The following is a 20,466-nucleotide window of genomic DNA, read 5'->3' as shown; positions in this document are numbered from 1 at the left end:
AATTCCCTGTGCAGGGAATGTGTCTGTGCTTTTCCCTGCTCTGGTCACTGACAAACAAACCTGAGCCCGTGGGACTGTCAGAGCTCCTTCATGCCATGAACTCAGGTTGTGTTTCTCATGGCATGTTCTGGCGGAGCTTTTCTTGGTGTGTCTTGTGCTGCTGGAAATGACACAAGAGCCAGGAGGGAACAGAAGCTGCTGCTGCCCGTTGGCTCAGGGCCAGGGAACCAAGTTGTGCTCCCGGGCAGTTGGGCCCTGCTGGAAGCAGAGCCGCGTTTCCCTTGAGCAGCTCAAGCTTGTGACAGCTCCAAACAGGAAACCTCAGCAGAAAACTCTTCCTCCAAACTCAGCTGCTTTCCCTCCTGCAGCTGTTTGGGAAAGAGCCTCAAAGCACAGACTCTGCTGGGAGCCATTGGTGCATTTCCTCCCTCCCGGCAGCAGCAGCTCCTGAGCCCTTCACGGGCTCCTGGCCCTTCCCAAACCCTTCAGCTCCCTTGGAACTCTCAGCACTCACTAACATGTGCATTTCTTTCATATTTAAACTGCATTTAAACTTCTCTTTTACTCTCCTCTCTATCTTTTTTATCTCCTCTTTATTTCCTTTAATCCCGTCAGCACCAGCAGGATGGGGATGGAGTCTTGGGGTGGGTGTGGGATGAACTGAGGATCCAGCAGAGAAGGGCAAGGCAGAGGGGAGAGGACTCAGCCAACCCTTCTCCTGCTCTCTCCTCCCCCAGGCTCCAGCTAAAGCAAGTCAGACTGGAAAGGATCCCACAGATGCTGTGTTCTCCTCCCTCTGAGCTTGGCTGGGGATCCTCAGTTTCAGCCTGGTGCAGTGGCTGAGATTCGCTAATTTGAGTTTTTTGGCTAATGCACTAAATTGAAGAGGTTTATTATTACTTAATCACCTTTCACCTTTGCCAAGTTCTGCTGCACTGTGTCTGCTTTTCACCCAATACACTGCTAGCTCACCTACACACATGTGCTTCTTAGGATAATATTTAGATTCATAGCTTACTCTCTAAAATCACACAATTACAGTTGAAATCTCTCCACCATCTCACTCAATGCAGTTTCTTACTTATTTCTGGCATATTCTTACTTGCAGCTATATGAACATAAGCTTATGAATTCTCGACTCAACGTCTGTGAACCTTTAGCATTGCATGAACCCAAGCTCCTTCCAAGGATGGAAATGAAACCCTTCAGTATCTGTGGAAGTTTCTGTCATTTCCCACAGCCCAGCAAAGGATTTGTGACCCTTTGTGACAGAGGAGAACCTGCCAGGCAATTTCGTGTTTGCTGTAGGGAAGGTTGGGTTGCTCTGCATCAATTCCCAGAGCACCGCGGAGCATTGGCTTTGTGATGTCAGGGCATGGATGCCACCTTGTCGTGGTGACATCCCAAGGTTGCCTTGGTGCACGGAAGGCCTCAGGGTTAGAGCAGCTCTTGGGCTTGCTCAGTGCAGGAGCATCCTCCTGCTTGAGGCGTTTGTCAGTGAGCAGCTGCACACTGACAGGAGCCGTGTTTGTTTTTGTGGTGGAGCAGAGTGTGCAAACTGGCACAGCAGTGCTACAGTGATGGAGCAGCTCGCTGTTGCCGTTTGCACCATTTATGGCATTGGCTACGCCGGCTATTACCTCACTAACCTGGCACGTAAGTAGAGGTTTTCCCTGGCTGGAACCTGAGCTGGCTTTTGTAGGTCTCCCTGCTCTTTCTTAGTGAGCGGGTTGCTATTGAAACACAAAGACCATGAGGATGCCCCTGGTTTGGTAAAGCTCCTGTCAACACCTTCAGCAAAACACGGGGTGTCTGTAGCCAGGGGGCTGCGGGCAGCATTTGCAGGGCTTCTGTTCCCTCCACGGGAGAGCCTGTGGCAGCAGAGTCTGGCATTTCCTCACTTTGCTGGCTCAATCTCTTGGGGTGACTTTACTTTTAAGATAGCTCTGAGAGCTGGGGAAGTTGAAACTGCTGGAGGCTGATGGGAGTTTTTTCTCCTGACTAATTCCTGGCCATGGGTGAGAATTGGCAGCGGTTTTAACTATTGAGAAGTGAGATCAACCTGTGAACACCACCTGAAGATGTGAGGCCGGGAATTTCTTGCTCTCTTTGGTTTCTGGCTTCTGACGAGGTCACAGGGCTCTGTCTCGGCCTCCTCCCCCCCTCCAGGCCGGACAAGGCTGCAGAGGGCGGGGTGGGGGAAGAAACGGAGCTGGCCGGCCTGACTTGGTTTGCAGTTTCTGCCACTGAACTGAAACCTGACACCATCAACATCTGCAGCTTTAGCAAGATTTTAACTCTTTTACTGCCTGCATGAGACTTGCAGATTAATCCTTTTTTTCCCAGAGAGAGAGAGAGAGAGGGAGTGATCAACCATCAACCCATCAAAGAGAGTGAAGAAACAAATTAAATTGAGAGGGGGAAGAGAAAGAAGGAGATGCTTTAATAAGCTGAAATATTTTTCTGTTAAAGCTATGGGCATGGACAGTAGTGTTCTGAAAAAAACTCCTTTAATTCATGACAGAGTATATTGGGAGGAATGGAGTGTTTCCAAGTGTGGATTTTGAGCAAATGATGAAGTAGTTGTGACACTGTGAGATGCTGGAACAGAGGGGGAGAAGTAAGAGTTGAAGATTTGTGGCTTTTAAGAAGCAAAAAGAAAACTTCTGTTTCCAGGAGGGCTCACAAAAACAGATAAAGAGAACTTTTGCCTTTGAATAACTCATTCATAAAAATGACATCCCTAGACTCATGACCCATAACACACCTCAGAGTGATGGGAAATGGGAGGAGACAACTGATGGCAGATTTCTGGGCAGCTGGCATCAGAGAAATAGAAAGCTATGAAGAAAAATCGTTTTCTTGTGAGAAACTCCATAGATAGCAGAAGAAGACTTCTGTTTCTCTACAAAGACTGATGAAAAGACTCCAGCAGGAATTGGGACTGTTGTAAACACCAAAGATCCAAAGTTTTTTGTCTCCATGTTGTCATGTAAACAAGGGAATGGTTGGGTAGTGGGGGAGAAAAGGGTTGTTCTGGAAGTTTTATTCTGGTTTCTTATTCTTGTAGTTTTTGTAAATAAACTGTCTTTATTCCATTTAAGTTTTAAGCCTGTTTTGCTCTTGTTCTAATCCATATCTCACAGCAAAAAATAAGTAAGTTTCCTAGTGATTTTTTAGTTGCTGCTTTAAACCACACCAGTCAAGCAGGACACCTTTGAAAATGCAGACTGGGAGATCTTCTCAGATGCTGCTCTAAACAGGCCACGGTTCTCTCCAGTTTTCTCAAAGAATTTGGTTCCTTTTCCTTGCCCACTGCAGGTCATCTGAGCCGTGTGTTCAGAGGTGCCGATCCTGAGGTGAGTCAGAAAGGAACATTTGATGTTTCTGGAGTTTCAGAATTGTGCAGGGAACTGTGAGCTTGGCCTGTGGCAGTAGAGTGCAGAGGGCCAGCTGGGTGGGCTGAAAGAAGATCCATTTCCATGTTTACAACAGCAATAGCAAAGGCATTGTTGGCTATTTCCTAATTTTCCATTGCAGAGCTTTAAAAGAACTCAAAGCTCAGATTTGCAGAGAACGTTGCTTGCTGATAGTAGCCAGGGTGAACTCTCTAATTCAGAGCTATTTGCAGCCTGGCTGAATTAACCCATTTTAATTTAGTTGGAGAGACTTAGAATCCCATTGCTATCAAAGCTGATGATTTGTGCTTGGTAGAGCTGGTTGTAGAAATCAAGCTGAATAGAAATAAGGTTCTAAATGATAGGGAGCTGCCTGTCCCTAACTCCACCATCTGTCCACAGAGCCCAGAAGCAAGAGCAGACTCTGCTGTGGCTCCCTCTGCTCCTGGAGAAGAGGCCAAAGAGGAGCAAAATGAGCAAAAGGAGCACGAGCCTCCAGCTGTGGTCACAGCCCAGCCTGACCATGCCCAGACAGTAAGTGCCAGTGCTGGGTGCTGCTGTCTTTAGTGCAAGGCAGAGCTGCAAGTTTCTGAGCAGCCAGCACTTGCTGTTGCTGGCTGAGGATGCTGAGTGCTGGAGTCCTGCCAGCACCCAGCCATTCCCCCATCCCGTGGCAGCTGGAAATTGGGCTTTGAGCCGTCGTGCTGAGGCCCCAAAGCGCTGCTGCCTGCGGGTGAGCAGCTGGCTGCTTGGCTCAGGGAAGCTCTGTCTCTTGGCTTCTGCCAAGCCATGGCCAAGGGCTCACATGGCATTTCTGGGGCTCACAGGGCTTGCTTTGTTTGCTGTCCCTTTTTGGAAACTTCTGCATGACCTGGAGAAGTGTTCTGCAGTTTTCTGGAGTAATTCTTCACTTCTGCAGAGTCTTTTAGGCCACCTGTCTTTTGGCTTTTGATAAGCTGCAAGGAGATGATTGTGTTGTCCATGAAGCTGTGGCCGGCCATTCTTGTCCTGTGTGGCCAAAGAAACAAACTGTGTAGTTCTGAACCCTTCTTCTGAGGCAAAATCCACAAGTGGCAAGTTTCTCTTGATACGTTTTGTGGTGAAGTCTGCAGCTTTGGAAACTGCATTGGAGCCTAGTGTGGGGGCAAAGCTGCAAGTCCTTGAGTGCTGTCTTGTGTTGCTAAGAACCCCTTTAGAGATGTCTGTATTTTCTCCTTAGAGCTGTTTTCTTCCTCCTGCCTCTTCTGTCCTGACACTCCCTGTTTAACCTATAAATTTCTGCCTGTCCTAGTGAGGTGGGACAATTCCATGGTTTAGGTGGTTTAGGTGGTTTTTGGTGACTGGTCATACATGTATTACATGACACATGGCTTCCTTCATTGGCATCCCTAGGGGTGTGTCAATTAATTTGTTGGTGGGGCCTTTTGAGGATCTCTGTCAGTGCCACTCAGAATTCTCAGCTGACAAAAGAGGGAGGAGAAACACCTTGGTCCTCTTCCATATCCTGAGGTGGCCATAGAGGCTCTCTGACCTGCAGCAGAGGATCCAATTGCACACATCCTTGTCTCCTGAATGAGGATTTCTAACAAGAGTGTAGATGACAGAGGGGCAGGAGTGGCAGGGCAGGCCTGAAAAGGGCAGCTCCCAGGCACTTGCTCTCCATTTGTGTGTACAGAACATCGAGGCAGAGCCCCAGGCAGAGCTGCCTGAAGCTCCGAGGGCCATCATGGCAGTGAAGAGGAGCCCTGAGGAAGACAGAAGCATCGAAGAGGAGATGAATCTCCCCTGGCAGAGAGGAAATCAACAGAACCAGGTGAGTGAAAGTGTGGCCGACACTCCACTCATGGACATTCCTCTCTGTCATTCTTCACAGGCCTCCGAGGAGGAGCTTCTGGCAGAGCTGCAGGAAGCTGAGGCTAGGATCAGGGAAAGGGAGAACAGGCTGGAGGAAGAAAGAAGAATAATCGAAGAGAAATTCCATCTCCTCGCTCAGCAGCAAGAGGCTCTAGAAAATCGAGTGAGTGAAAGAGCAATAGGCACAGCAGTCACTGCAGTCTGGTGCTTTCTGCCCTTCTTGCCTTTCCTCTGCAGAGCAGCAGGGGGCTGGGCTGATGCCTCTCAGTGCCATCCTGCTGTAGTGTCTATCCCAGCTGCTTGGAAGGACATTTCCTGCTGTGCTCAATCTCAGCTGCTGCCCTGGACAGTGGCACCAGTCATTTGCCCCTTTTGCCAGCACTCATCTCAAGGGATTCCTGCTGGCCTGCTCCTGCTCTCCTTGTTTCTTCAGGGCTTTTTGCAAGTGAACACAGTCCCCCAGACAGATTTGGAATACAAGCTGCAAGCTGTCTGTATCCCTTGGTGAATCTGCTGCTGTCCTTCCCTTTGCTCACAGTCAATGAGCCTTGGCACACAGGGACAAGCTGTGGTCTCTGACTGCTTTGTTCTCTTTGACTTGAGGTGGACGTGTTGATATCTCACCTGGCAGCCTGCGAAGGCTTCCAGCAAATGCCGGCTGATGAAGAGCCCCAAGGTCGGCGGGAGGCACAGGTACTGTCCCAAGCACAAGTGCTGCAGGCTGAGCACCTTCTGAAGATGGTGCAGGAAAAGAGGACTGAGGGGGAGGAGCTCCAACATTAGAACAAGGAGCTGCAAATGTGTCTGCAGCCCTTGGAGGGGGAAAGGGATCCTTGGGAGGAAGTGCAATGGTCGTTGTTGCAGTCATCCTTCAGAAAATCCAGGAAAATGGAATATGAAACTGGCCATAAACTTGATTAAAACCAACCTTGGGTTTTGACCATTTGGTTCCAGAAGTGGACATCCAAAAATCCAGTTGATGAGCTTTGCATGTGGCTAACAGCAACTTCCTAAGGGCTTGCATTTGAAAAGGGAACTCGGGGTAATCTCTGCCAGCCAGCTTTCTGACACAAACTCCTTTCTTCTCGCAGATCTACACAGGCTCTTCCATTCCATCTGCTGCAGCAGCAGCAGCAGCAGCAGCATCTAAAGGAGCCTTTGTTGCCCAAGCTGAGCAGTGGAGCCGGGGCAGTTTGTCCATTTCCAGCAGTGACACATCTGCTGCTCAGCTCCAGGAGAGCCTGGGAGACTTCGTGGAGCAACTGAGTACGTCTGGTGTATTTCTTGTCTGAGGGACAGTGTATTGTGTGCACGTGCCAGCAGAGCTGTAGCAAATGATCCTCCTCACTTTGGTGTCCCAGAGACATTTAGGACTCCCCACAGGAACTGCTGTGCTCTGAGGCAGCGAGAGAGCGCTCTGGCTGTTCCTGCTGCCTCTGAGGGCAGCTTGGACTGGCTCGGCTTTGCCTGGCATTCCCTTGCCACTAAAGGCAGAAGCAGGAATTGTTCTTGGATCAGCAGGAGGCTGTGGCACAGCAAATGATCTGTGCAAGTCCTGTGTGCTAGTGGCCAAACTGAACAGAATATTTGATTCCTAAATTCTCATTAGACTCCAGACTTCCCAGCACTTGTCAGAACCAAAAGACTTCAGAGATACTGATTGGTTTTGGGGTTTTGTCTTTTTGTTGTGGTTCCGTTTTTAGTTTTCAGTTTTTAGCCTTGTTTGGTTTTGCATTTAGGGGTTTTTGCTTTTTCTCCATCCTGAAAGAGCTGTTCTGCCCCATGTGTCTTACTGGTGTCATTTTTAGGACTGTTCTTATTGCCTCTACTACATCTACAAGGTTTTTATGAGAATGCTGTATTTTTGTCAGTGAGGACTCCTTTGAAACTACATCAGGTGACAGCAGAAACAGAGAGCAAGAGATGTTTTCATTGGGCCCACAATGAAGAAACAGATACTTGTATAACAATCTGTAATTAATATCCTACTTTTATTCTTATAAAGATGTGTCCAAGAGACACATCGACGTGGTGTGATCAGATAAAACAGCACTGCAGGCATTTCTCAGGAGCGAGCCTGCAGCCCCTGTGCTGTGTATTCCTCAGATCCATGGCACTTTTTCATCCCTGATTCCCAGCCATTCCCATGACTCTTAGAATCCTACCTATTGGCCCAAGCCCTGCTCAGATCAGTCTCTGGGAAAACACATCAAGCCCTTTGTGATTCTGCAGCACAACCCATTTAATCTGCTACTTGCCCATAACAGCTGCCAGTGCTGTGCTCTCAGAAAAGACCTGGTGGGGCTGAGGAAAGATCCCAGCTGATTTGGTGTCTACCTTCACCTGCTGGGACACAAAAGGGCCTTGATCTGCACCTGGCTGTGTCTGATCTCCAAGGCAATGCTGTTGTGTCCTGAACAGGGGCCACAGCTTGTCAGGGGCTCAGGCTGGCTGTGTCTTCTTGCCATTGCTTGTCAGTGCTCATGCTTGGCCTTTGCCAGCCTTGTGCTGTGCCCTGCTGTGCTCTCTGCGCTTCATTTCCTTCCAAGGACTGGACAAAATCAGTCTCTCTGCTGCCCATTTGTACTGCACAACTGCCTGTCTTGTTGCTGCTGTGCTTGCTGCCCAGCTGACCACAGAGGGTTCAGAGCCCCAGACAGCGGGGCTGCCTTTGGCATCTCCTGCAAGTTGGGATCTCTGCCTGAGAGTCAGCATCTTGCATTTTGTTTCCCTCAGGGAGAATGGTGAACAAGGAAAATCCCATCACAAAATACATCGAACTGGAAAGCCTTGGCAGCGGGTGAGTCCAACCACAGTCACTTCTACACAGCCATGGGTCAGGTGTTTCACTGGGGGAATATCCATCAAGTGGGAAGTCAGACAAGTTGTCCACATGTTTAGGCAGCGGGCTTAGTCTGCCCCATCTCTCAGTACTGGCCAGAATTTGTCAAGTGTGCTCAGAAGGCATTGTCAAAGACATCTCCATGCTGCCAAGGTCTTGCCTGCAGCAAGGAACAGAACCTGGGAAATCTGCTTGTCTCTCAAGTGTGGGACAGCTCAGGATTCATTTCCTTCGCATTTTGGGATGTCTCCAAATCATCTGGCCACACTAATGAAAGGAGAAGAATCTTGCTTGCCTGAAAGCATAACCTACCTCCTATGAGAGCTGTCAGATAACAGTTCTCAGGAACATTTCTCTCCAAGAGTTTGCTAAAGGAAATACTCCGTGCTCAGGATTAGAATTGCACAGTTTAGAAGCTGATAGCCGAGATGAAGGAATAAGCTGCCTTTTGGAGCTGAGGCAGTAAAGCCCAAGGCTTCAGGAACAGGCCCAGTGCCCAGGCACTTGAGGGGAAAATGCATCATCTGCCTTCTGGCAGACCCCTCCTGCAACCTGCAGCTTTTAGGCATTTACAGCAGAGCTCTCCTGTCTGGACTGGCTTCCACTGCAAGATCTAAATGGCTTCTCCTTTCTTTGCTGCTGTTTTGTTTCTAGGGGTTTTGGAGAGGTTTCCAGAGCACTTGACATTGCAACAGGAGGAGAGGTAAATGTCAACAGCCCCTGCAGCCTCTGCTGCTCTCCAGGCCTTTCCCCACTGCTGACAGCTGTGGCTGGAGCTTTGAGTAGAGCTGTGCTGAAAAGGCACAAGAAGCACAGACTGGAGCCAGCCTGCAAATTGCACTTGGAACAGGCTTTGTGGACAAGGCAAATCGCCAGTGGCCACATGTCCTGTAACTGACCCCCAAGGGAGCAGAGAAATGGGCTGTTGCAATGTCACTTCCTAATTACTCCAGTGATGAGGTCTAATCACAAGGCACTTTGGCACAGCTTGGCTGTGCCATTCCAAAATCACTTGCTCCATGTGTGTTGTGGTCTCATGCTACCAATTTTCTCAAATTACTCCTTTTCAATGTCATTTGAGGTGGCCATAAAGAAAATAAATGTGCAAGGAGTGAGTAGGAAGATACTAACCATGAATGAAATCAGGATCATGGAGAGTAATAGGAGTCCCAGGATCGTGAATTACTTAGCCAGGTGAGTGGTCACGGTCCTATCCCTTGAATGTTTGTTTACATACTACAAGCATGAGAGCCTAAAAACCCACTTTGGTCCATGGCAGGAAATAGAGCTGTTAATGATTATTTCTCTACTTATCTCCAATGGATGGGAAGAGACTGCATTTTGTCTGCATGAATCCACCCTGGCAAATGCAGACTGAAAATTGTCCAAAAACCTGCATCAGCCCTATCTTAAGAATTCAATACCTTCTAAGTTCATTGCCTCCACAGTTCTTTGGGCTTGAGTTTTTCAAGTTTCTTAAATGCTGATGAACCATCCAAGAGAGGATTGCCCTTGCATTGTTGCCCCTCTTTTCCATTGCTGTGCATGCCAGGAAGACTAGGTGCTTATTTCCAGAAATGCAATGCGTGACAGGTTTTTTATCTGGGCTCTTCCTAAACTGCCTTTCTCCTTGAGACAGCACAGACTGCAAACACTGCACAGCCTAGAGGCAATGTCTATGCCTTTACTTCTGCCCTTGTCTCCAAGGGACCCAGAAACAAGACTCAAGCAAAAAACCAACCTAGCCGTGCATGTTCACCTGCACGGCCTTGTTTCCTTTTTTCAGCTACCTTGTGCATGAGGAACTCTGGCTGGTGATGGAGTACATGGACGGAGGCACTCTGAGAGATCTCATCGATGAGATTCAAATGTCTGAAGGAGAGATTGCAGCTGTCAGTCGGGAGGTCAGGGATCCCATCTGTGCTTCCAAGGCCTTGAGCTGCATTGTCTGGGAAACAGGGGCTCAGAACGGGAGGGATTTCATGGGCCAGGCTTGGTTTCTCTGCTGCTGCTCGGCTATGGGCAAGCAAGAGCATCTCAAGGGAACTGTCTGCCAGTGCGCCTACACTCACTGGACTCACTTCCTGTACTCTTATCCCCTGCTCTTGTATTCTATCTCTGTCTCGTGCATTGGCATTTGCAGCTCTCCACTGAGAAAGGTGCTGCTCTGCTACTGTGAGAGCAGCAGGCTCTTGCTCTCAATGGCGCTGTGTTCTGCCATTCCTCCCCATTCCCCTGCAAAGGGAACCTTCCACAGCTGTTTCCTTGCTTGTGCGATGAACTCACAGCACTACTTTTTGCCCCCCTGGTTCTCTTTTCTCTCTCAGTGCCTGCAAGGACTGGATTTTCTTCACTCCAACTACGTGATCCATCGAGATGTCAAGAGCAACAACATCCTTCTCAGAACCGACGGCTCTGTCAAGCTGGGTCAGTGTATTCTTGCTCAGCTTCAGCCTTCCAGGAATGGGGGGTGTGGGGCTGCTTTCAGTGACTGCCAGCTCCCCAAAAATGCTGCTGCTGGCAGTGCAGGGGTCCCCCCTGCTGTGGGCTGAAGGCACAGTTGCAGGGTGCACACAGCTATGACAAGGAACCACAAGCAGCCAAGAGTGCTATTGCTCTGTGTGTGTCTGTGTGTGTTCCTTCCAGAGGGAGGGAGCTGCAATCTAAACCTTCAGGGGAACAAAAGGCACTGCTGGAGGAAGTGTAAGAAATGGGGGGATGTTTGAAGTAGCCAATTCATATTGCCTTGGCTAAAGCCCTAAGGAAAGAGAGCAGGGAGTGTTGTCCAGGAAATTCAACTGCACATTCTCAAACTTCCACTGGGGAATTCTCTGGCTTGGTTTCCTAATTGAGAGTATTAAAATTAAAAGAGTATTTTGCTTTCTCCTCAGCTGATTTTGGCCTTTCTGCTCAGCTCACCCCTGAGCAAAATCAGCGGTGCTCGGTGACCGGGACTCCTTGGTGGATGGCACCTGAAGTGGTGAAGCGTCAACCATATGGCCCCAAAGTGGACGTGTGGTCTTTTGGAATTGTGGCAATTGAAATGGCCGAACAAAAAACTCCTTATGACAGTTTCACTGCTCGATCGGTAAGGAGCAAATACTCTCTGATCCCGCTGTCTTTCTCACCTGTCCCGGGTTCTCTGCTCACTGCACAAAATCCCATGGCCATCTGCTGGAAGTACTTCCACCAAGGCCCCTTCTACAAATGGCCCTGCAGCACATCAGCATCTGCTGGAGCTTTGGTTGCAGCAGGGGGGGAACTCAAGCCTTACCTCGCCCAAACCATCTCCATTCTCAGGCAGCATTTTGCTTTGCCTTAGAAGTCGTTCCAGCTCTTTTGGCTGTGTAGATGGCCCCAAGAATAGGAAACAAGCATCTCAGAGCTGCTGTTATCTTTCCAGAAATGAAGCAAAGAAACTCAAACCAAACCAAGTTTCTAAAACAGTGCTTTTGAGAGAAGAAGTGCAGCCCCATTCTTCTCACAGGGAAACTTGCCTGAAACCGGGAGATGAGGCTGTAAAGCCAGAGTCTCTTCTGCTTCTTGTGCAGTGCTGCTGAGACACTCAGTGACCACCTTCTTTCCTAACCCAAGCCACTTTCTCCATATCACCAAGCTGGAGCCTGGTGACGGGGAGAGCCTGCCAAAACCTCCTGTTTGTTTCCTGGCACTTTCTGGGATGGGCACAGCGTTAATGCATTGACTTGAGAATCCAACGAGCACAGGCTTACCACAGGGATGACACTTCTGATTTCACCATGAATATTTTCCTTTTGCCACCTAAGGGAACCTGAAATTTTCAGAGTGCTGAGAGACAGAGCTGCAGGTGGCTCCTGTGTGCCCAAACAGGCATTTTCAACCCAATACATTTGTGGAGGCATCTTAATGTGTCTGTGTTGAAAATGAGATTCCAAAGGTTTGTTTCCTTCCCTGAGGAACACCTGCTACATTTCCTTTCTTTTCTTCCAATTACCATCATTTTCAAGAACAGGACAAAAAGCCTGATGAGTTTTGTTTTATGGCAGCTGTGCTTAAGGGACCAACAAGCACTGCAGAGATTCTTTTCATGTAAGAATCCTTGGAATAGTAGAGTTAGTTAGAATAGCAAAATCCCTCTTCCAAAAAGGCTGCCAAGCTGCTGGGAATCCTCCGAGAAGGAAACATGTATTTGCTGATGTAGTTGCCACTAACTAGAGCAGGCAATGAAATCAGCTGCCAAGGCAAGATCTGCTGGATGTTGGCAAAGCTGTGGCTTTGGGGCTTGGGTTTTTTCATGATACAGGAAAGTCGTCATCCAAATGCTACAGGAAAGTCATGTCTGCCTCTCTGCCAGGGCAAAAACTGCCACTGCAGAGTGGAGCTGAAACAATGGGCTCTGGGAGAGCAGTTCCAGATGGGAAAGAAGCAGGTGGAGCCTTGTGTTTCCTTTTTCTCCAGGCTAAATTCCACATAGCCACAGAAGGGACCCCACAGCTGCGGCAGCCCGAGCAATTCTCGCCTTTGCTGCGTGACTTCCTGAGCTGCTGCCTGCAGAAAGGCGAGGCGCAGCGCTGGTCTGCCAAGGAGCTGCTGCAGGTAAAATGCCAAAAGGGCTGCAGGTGAAACAGTGTCCCAGGGATGGGCTCCTCCTCCACTGAAATCCAAGGCATCAGATGAGCCCCCATCCTCCTCCCTTCCAACCTTGGTGCTGTTCAGCTGACAGTGGGGAGCAATCCTAGACTGGGCTGGGCTGGCAGGGAGTGCTGGGTTTTAGCACTGGCTAAAATCACCAGGGCACTTACTCATTTCTTGCTGGGAGCTCTGGATTAGGAGAAGGGCAAAACAGGCTTCAAATTTCAAAGGAATAACAAATTTTATTATCAGGCCCACAAGAGTAAGAAAGGTCTCATCTGTGCAGTGAAAGGGTTCAATCTCACCCAGGTCATGGCAGTCACGGTGTTGGATTTCAGGCTGTGCTGGGCCCCTCTCTCTGCCCGGGAGCCGCTGGGAGGGGAGGCTCGGCCTGGAGCCGTCGCTGCACGCCGGGGAGAGGGTTTAGTGTGGGCAAGATGTCAGCAGCCGTGGCCTGGCCCAGCCTGGGGCCGGGGTCCCGCAGCCTCCATCCCCCGCCCGGGAGCCGCTGGGCTCTGGCCCGGCCTCCCCCAGGAGCACAGGCCGTGGGCGAGCAGGGCCGGCCTCACCAGAGCTCCGTTACCTTCGGGCTCCGGAAGCAAAGAGGGCCAGTGCCCAGGCTGGTGGTTTTCAAAATGTGCATCATCACAGAGGCGCATCTCATTTCTAAATGGTGCAAAATGTTGTCAGTTCTCAGAACTAGCCAGCCATTGGCCTGTCTCAGGCACAGAGGAAGCTCCCAGCAGCTTCTCTCAAAGAAATCACTTCCGTGCGGGGTTTCTTACTTCTTTCCCTAAATGTCAATTCATCTCAAACTAACACACAGGGACATGGAAAGGTCATCTAGTCTGTGTCCTGCAATGAGCAGAGACATCTTTCAAGAGATCAGGATACTCACACCTCAGATATTTCCAGGGATGGGCCACCTACCAGCTCTTGGGGCAACCTGTGCCACTCTTGCCCCATGCCCCTGACCTACTCTGACTCAATCCCCTTTCCATTTAAAAAGTATTCCCCTGCCTTTGAAGCTCTTAGCTTGGAAAATCATGCTTTCTTGTTGTTTTCATTTCCTTTCTGCAGCATCAATTTATAACATCGGCCATGCCTGGGTCCAGCCTGGCACCTCTCATCGTTGCAGTAAAGAAGTGGAAGGAGGAGGCAGGAATGCAACAATTAATTTAGAACTGTCTTCTCCATGACCAATTTAGAGTAGGATTATGGAGTAGGATTGCAGAGTAGGATTGCAGAGTAGGATTGTAGAGTAGGATTATAGAGTAGGATTGTAGTGCAGGATGGTAGTGTAGGTTTGTAGTGTAGGATTGTAGAGTAGGATTTTAAATAAAATTTCTAAAATCTCAACTCCTTTGGAACATTTCTCTCCTTCTGACCCTGTGAGAAAGCTCAACATTTCCTTCTGAATTGTCAGTTTTTTCTTAGAGGTCGACAGTGACATTGATGGCTTCTTTGGTACAGTTTGTAAGGGGGGAAGGCTCCTCTTCATTCATCCTCTCCAGACCACACTGCCTTTGGAATATGGCCAACTGGCCAAGTTTTTCCCAGCTGTGGCATTTCTATTTGAGGCAGAAACAGCAATGGCATTTGCAGGAAAAACCAAAGGAGGAGCGGTGCAACACAAACATCCTGTGCAAATGCAGGTTGTGCAGATGTGACTCGAGAGTATTTGGGTTCCTGCCACTTGGATTTGTATCCCTAAGAGAAATCTCTTTGGCTGGAGGAGAGTCTGGCTGAAGAGAGAAAGCACAAAGAGCAGTGAGGGTGCTGTGCAAGGTCTCCTGTGGTGCAGAGCTGTCAGCGACTGTGAGGTGAGAGCGGGCCCGGCCTTGGCCAGGCTGGAGGCCCAGCAGAGCCCTGGCAGAGCCCGGAGAAGCCTGAGCCTCGGCACAGGCAGGCTGGAAGGAGGCCCTTGGAGCTGCAAGAGGCAGCAGCCTGGCCCTGGCTGCCTCTTGCTGGCACCAGGCAAATCCTCCGCTCTCAGAGCCAAGCTGGCAGCTGGCTGCTCCTGAGGGGAAGCGGCGCCGTGCTGGGCACAGCACACACTGGTGCCATGGGCTGTCTGGAGTCTGCACAGGAGGAGAGAAAGGCAAAGAGCAGCCCAGGGCTGCTGCCCTGCCTGACCATTGCTGCTCTTCTGCCGCCTGCCCTGGAACTCCTGGCAATGGTCAGCAGTGTGTGCAGCACTCTGGGCACAGGGGGAGGGAGCCGGGCTGCTCCGCAGGCTCCAGCACAGGGCAGTGTCCTTCAGGCACGGCATTTCTGCCAGGGGAACCGAGGCCAGCGTGAGGCACTGACAGCAAGTCAGGGCACATCTGCACGAGCCAGTGCCTCACACAGCTCTGGGACCAAGCGCCTGCAATCCTGGAGCTCTGCACTGAGCCACAGCAAAGGTGTGAAATGCAGAGGGTTTTGCAGAAATATTCAGGGGCACCAGGCCAGCCTGCTTGGTGCTCTCTGGGGCACAGCAAGCACTGTGCAATGCAGCTCGGAGCTGCTGGCAGAGAGGGACTATGGGCATGTGCCTGAGGCTTGTTCTTGAGTAGTGATTTGGGAGGGAGCAGAAGGGTCTCAGTAGGCAATTTGTGTTTTCTTCATGAATTGCTGAATGAAAGACACAATGTGGCCTCACACAGCAAGAGAACTTGCAGAACTTACTGACTATAAGTTTGTGTTGAATTCCCAGAAAAGGAAAGTGTTGAAGTGTAACAAAAAGGCCTTTTGAGTTCAGGTAGCTCCTGAGCCTTCATCAAAAACAACCACCAGGAGGCTGACAACTACCTCATGCAGAGCCCTGCTGCAAGGGCTTCCACAATCATGGAATTAGAAAATATGAAGCTTAGGAAAGTAGAATGTGCCCATTAAGTTTAAAAAGTTTAAAAGCTTGTCCTGTGCAAAGAATGGACAAGTGAGTTTGTGGTGGAGCTTCCCCCTCACTCCTGGTGTTGAATAAACGAATCCCTGCTCTACAGGCCCTACACTATGGAGTACTGTTTTCTTGACTACTATTTGTGCATCATAATCACGCTATGCTTTTCATTGTCTTCTTAGAACCTTCCAGGCATAAAGTGAGTAAGACAGTGAGTTGTGTATTGATAGGGCCGAAGAAACATTTCCAAATGCCATCCTGGGAAAGGAAAGGACGCGAAACAGCGCTGGGGAAGAGCGTCCCTCGCACAGCCCTCAGAGCTGCCACAATGCACAAGATGCCGGCCGGGGCTGAGGCTGTGCCACCGTGCACAAGATGCCGGCCGGGGCTGAGGCTGTGCCACCGTGCACAAGATGCCGGCCGGGGCTGAGGCTGTGCCACCGTGCACAAGATGGCGGCCGGGGCTGAGGCTGTGCCACCGTGCACAAGATGCCGGCCGGGGCTGAGGCTGTGCCACCGTGCACAAGATGGCGGCCGGGGCTGAGGCTGTGCCACCGTGCACAAGATGCCGGCCGGGGCTGAGGCTGTGCCTCTCAGAGCGCTCTGCAGCCTCTGCCAGCCCAGCCCCAGCCCCGGAGCAGCGCAGGGCGGGCAGAGCCCCCTTCCAGCCGTCTGCTTCAATGGACATTGACAGACACCCGGGCCACGCACACAGGCTGACACCTTTGCTCTGTGCACACAAACATGTACCACACACTTGGGAACCTCGGCTGGCAGCATTTTCAGGTGAAAATACAAAGAAACTCCAGGGTTTGAAGGTTTTCAAATAGAATATTTCATTTGCCAATGTTATATATGCAACGGCAGATTAAAGATTAACAAAGATTAATTTATTATAAATTAATAAAGCAACAAACAGCGAGGAAAAAACCACAATAAATGGACAGCGCAGCGCTGGGTGGACAGGGTCTATACGCAAGGTATAGGTGTTCTCAAATCCACGTCTGAGGGTTCTCTGGCCTGGGTTTTTATAGGGATTTTATGTCCCCAGGCTAGAATTCCAACCAGTTTCCATTCACCAAATGTCCCTGATTGTCTGGTGAATGGATTTCCTGGCCTAGAACATTGAGTCAGTAAGTATCCGGGCAGAGTCTCCTCAAATGCAAAGTGAGTCTGTATGTATTTTAACATATTTCATCACAGCAGGATTGAGAGATCCGGGCTAGCACCGATGGATATCTCGGAGGAGTAGTCTCTTCTTTGTCTTTCTTGATTGAGTTTCTGTAGTATGGGTTTGGCGGGTGTGGTGTTCGATTCTGGCAACGACCATCTTCCTGGGGCTTGTCCCTTTTGTCTTGCTTGATGGTCTTCGGCCGAAATCGGCCGGGCGTTGCCTTTCTCTGGAGGTAGACTTTTAGGCTGTTTCTTTTGTTTCTATGATGGCCTGTGTCCTGTCCTTTCCTCCGAGTTGATGAGTCTGCTGAAACCTGTTATCTGGGGGGGTTCTTTTGCAATTCGTGATTTTTGGAAGAGGAATTCTACCTGGACCGGGAGGAGAATTCCTTATTCCATACTTTCATTTAGTTATAATTATACATACTTTATTTAAACTTCTTATTTCCGAATTTTTATTTACCCAATTCTTTATTACAGCCAATAAAAAGATTAAAAGCAGAAAGGGGCATCTAAGCCTGTTTCTTCCATGCAGGAATAGTGTCACAGTGACTGTGAGCTGATGAAGACGGAGATGGGATTTAATCCAAAGCAGATTGTGCAGTGGGTGCTCACCTGTGATATGTATCCCTCACAGTACCTATTTATTTGGAACACTAGGAAGATTATGAGCCTGGGCAAGATATTAACCCTTTTGTAATAAAGAATTGGGTAAATAAAAATTCGGAATAAGAAGTTTAAATAAAGTATGTATAATTATAACTAAATGTAAGTATGGAATAAGGAATTCTCCTCCCGGTCGAGATAGAATTCCTTTTCCAAAAACCACGAATTGCAAAAGAACCCCCCCCAGATAACAGGTTTCAGCAGACTCATCAACTCGGAGGAAAAGACAGGACACAGGCCATCACAGAAACAAAAGAACCAGCCTAAAAGTCTACCTCCAGAGAAAGGCAACGCCCGGCCGATTTCGGCCGGAGACCATCAAGCAAGACAAAAGGGACGAGCCCCAGGAAGATGGTCGTTGCCAGAATCGAACACCACACCCGCCAAACCCATACTACAGAAACTCAATCAAGAAAGACAAAGAAGAGACTACTCCTCTGAGATATCCATCGGCACCAGCCCGGATCTCTCAATCCCGCTGTGATGAAATATGTTAAAATACATACAGACTCACTTTACATTTGAGGAGACTCTGCCCGGATACTTACTGACTCAATGTTCTAGGCCAGGAAATCCATTCACCCGACAATCAGGGACATTTGGTGAATGGAAACTGGTTGGAATTCTAGCCTGGGGACATAAAATCCCTATAAAAACCCAGGCCAGGGGACCCTCAGACGTGGATTTGGGAACACCTATACCTTGCGTATAGACCCTGTCCACCCAGCGCTGCGCTGTCCATTTATTGTGGTTTTTTCCTCACTGTTTGTTGCTTTATTAATTTATAATAAATTAATCTTTGTTAATCTTTAATTTGCCGTTGCATTTATAACAGATTTGTGCCGTGACTCGGATCGGAAGAAACTGTGGGAGAATCTCGCTGTCCAGGGGGGTACCCCCGCTGATTTCAGCGGCCTGGGGAGCAGAGACCCTCCGCAGTTCGCTCCGATTGCCGAACCAAATTTAGGCTGAGGAAAAACCATAATAAAGAGGAACGGATCCAGAGAGCTCGGGAAGGCAGGAGCCTTCGGGAAAGCCGCGGCTTGGTAGCTCATAAAAAGTCATACGTGCACGAAGACGCCCTCGCAGGAAAATTGCTGTAAGTACTGTGAGGTTGAGCGGGTGATCGGGCGAGTTTGTGAGAGACGTGACCTGGTCACGAAGCGAGTGTGGACTTCAAGGCCGCGTTTCCATCCTCCCGCGAGGGAATTGGCCGGCCGCGAAGGAAGCGATTCTGTGTGAAAGTGTCTCTCTTTCCTTACTCGTAAAGCCTGAGGCTAAAGGGAGTCTCAGGGGACCGATCAAAGGGGGCTGAGAGAGGAAGGGACGTCCAGTCGAGCTCTGGAACTGGTAAACTCTCTCAGCCAAAAGATTTAGAAAGTCGGAACATCGAGAAAACCCCGGTACAGCTAACCGAGAGGTAAGTATTGGTGCGATCTAGGACTTTCAGACGAAGAAAAAGACGAACACAACGCAGAGCAGGTAAGAATCGTAAGAAAATGGGACAGAGAAAAAGTAAAACGCAGAAACTAGATAACGAGAAAAGTCCATCAGAAGAATCAAAGCAAATGCTAGACATCCCACCAGAGAGTCCTTTAGGGTGGATGTTGAGAAATTGGGAAATTTGTCCCGAGAGACGAGAAAAATCAAAGGCAAAAATGATTTACTACTGTGCCGAGATCTGGGGAGGACAAGAATTGAGAAAATGTCTCACTTGGCCAGTATTGGGAACATTTGATAAATGGACGTGCAGGGAATTACTCGCACACGTAGAGAAAAAGGTCTCGCCAGACGGCGAGGAGAAAGAGTATGCCAAACTCTGGTTAAATACCAGAGTGCGGCTGTTTCCAGTGAAACAGAAAAACGAACATAAGACAGAGACCTGGGAACCCCTGGATCACTTACCCCCTCCGTACCGCGGGCCAGTAGAGCCTCCGGTGATGGACCAAGTAGTACCATCAGCACCCGAGGGTTCCATGGGGCAACTAGCAGAGGCACGCTCCCCTCAACCACCGGGAGTAGTGCCAGAAACCCTCACTACCCCCCCACCTGCAGAAAACCCAGCCACCGCACCCTCTTTGGAGTCGGTGTTGACGCAAGGATGGGGCTTACCCCCTCCACAAATCCCGGTCCGGCCACCACAGCTGGGACCACCGAAAGTATCCGAAGGGAACCCTCTGAGTCATTTAGCTGCGGCAGACATCCCGCCAGCAATAAGGGGAAACCCTCCCGCAAACTCCAGTTCCCCTCCTGCAAGCAGGACTCGGTGGAAATCAAAAATAGGGAATGGAGAATGGGGAGAGACAGAAAGTGGGCACCGAATGTTCCCTCTCAGGGAAGTGCCAACCGCCCCCGGAGTAATTGGATTTGTAAACGTGCCCCTTAACTCAGGGGATGTACGAGCATTCAAAAAAGAAATGGGGCGACTGCTAGATGACCCATTTGGAGTGGCCGAAAGATTAGACGATTTTCTAGGGAGTAGTATTTACACCTACGAAGATCTCATGGCCATCCTGAGATCCCTGTTTAGCCAGGAAGAGAGAGAGATGATTAAACAGGTGGGCATCAGGGATTGGGAAAGGCGGCACCCGCAGGGAACACCCGGTGACCAAAAGTGGCCGAGCGTAAGCCCGAGTTGGAGCGCCCAGACCGAAGAAGGGAGAAGAAGCATGATGGATTTGAGGAATATCATCGTGCAAGGAATAAGAGAGGCGGTCCCCAGAGGACAGAACATTAGCAAAGTATTTGGGGAATGTCAGGGAAAAGAGGAATCCCCTACCGAATGGGTAGAAAGGCTGCGGAGAAGTCTGCAAATTTATTCCGGGACTGATCCCAGTTCTCCGGTGGGGGAGGTCCTGCTGAAAACGCAGTTTGTGGCTAAATCATGGGAGGACATTAGGAAGAAATTGGAGAAAATTGATGGATGGCAGGAGAAGAGTCTCCAAGAGCTTCTAAGGGAAGCTCAGAAGGTTTATATGAGGAGAGAAGACGAAAAACAGAAACTTCAAGCCAAAATATTAGTGGCTGCAGTAAAAGAAGTT

General features: G+C 49.5%; 1 protein-coding gene across 1 annotated transcript; it reads left to right on the top strand.

Moving 5' to 3' along the window:
• The first annotated feature begins 1,432 nt into the window (after nt 1–1,432).
• Nucleotides 1,433–14,064, top strand: LOC147645778 (serine/threonine-protein kinase PAK 3-like). Its single transcript, XM_086874248.1, has 12 exons — nt 1,433–1,656; nt 3,322–3,359; nt 3,801–5,415; nt 5,856–5,945; nt 6,344–6,518; nt 7,989–8,052; nt 8,749–8,797; nt 9,176–9,288; nt 9,881–9,998; nt 10,422–11,182; nt 12,532–12,669; nt 13,786–14,064. Exons 3-10 carry the CDS (start codon nt 4,996–4,998, stop codon nt 10,644–10,646), a joined length of 1,254 nt encoding a protein of 417 aa, XP_086730374.1. The 5' UTR covers nt 1,433–1,656; nt 3,322–3,359; nt 3,801–4,995; the 3' UTR covers nt 10,647–11,182; nt 12,532–12,669; nt 13,786–14,064.
• Nucleotides 14,065–20,466: the final 6,402 nt, after the last annotated feature.

The sequence above is a fragment of the Cyanistes caeruleus genome, unplaced genomic scaffold (assembly GCF_971803275.1).
Source record: "Cyanistes caeruleus unplaced genomic scaffold, bCyaCae1.hap1.1 HAP1_SCAFFOLD_174, whole genome shotgun sequence".
Taxonomy (NCBI): domain Eukaryota; kingdom Metazoa; phylum Chordata; class Aves; order Passeriformes; family Paridae; genus Cyanistes; species Cyanistes caeruleus.
The sequence above is the reverse complement of the archived record's forward strand: the minus strand, read 5'-3'. Positions and strand labels throughout refer to the sequence as shown.

Coding starts and splice junctions, on each gene's coding strand:
- LOC147645778 (XM_086874248.1), top strand. CDS start 4,996: ATGACAGAGGGGCAGGAGTGGCAGGGCAGGCCTGAAAAGGGCAGCTCC. Junction 6,519..7,988: donor AGACTTCGTGGAGCAACTGA/GTACGTCTGGTG, acceptor TGTTTCCCTCAG/GGAGAATGGTGAACAAGGAA. Junction 8,053..8,748: donor CTGGAAAGCCTTGGCAGCGG/GTGAGTCCAACC, acceptor TTTTGTTTCTAG/GGGTTTTGGAGAGGTTTCCA.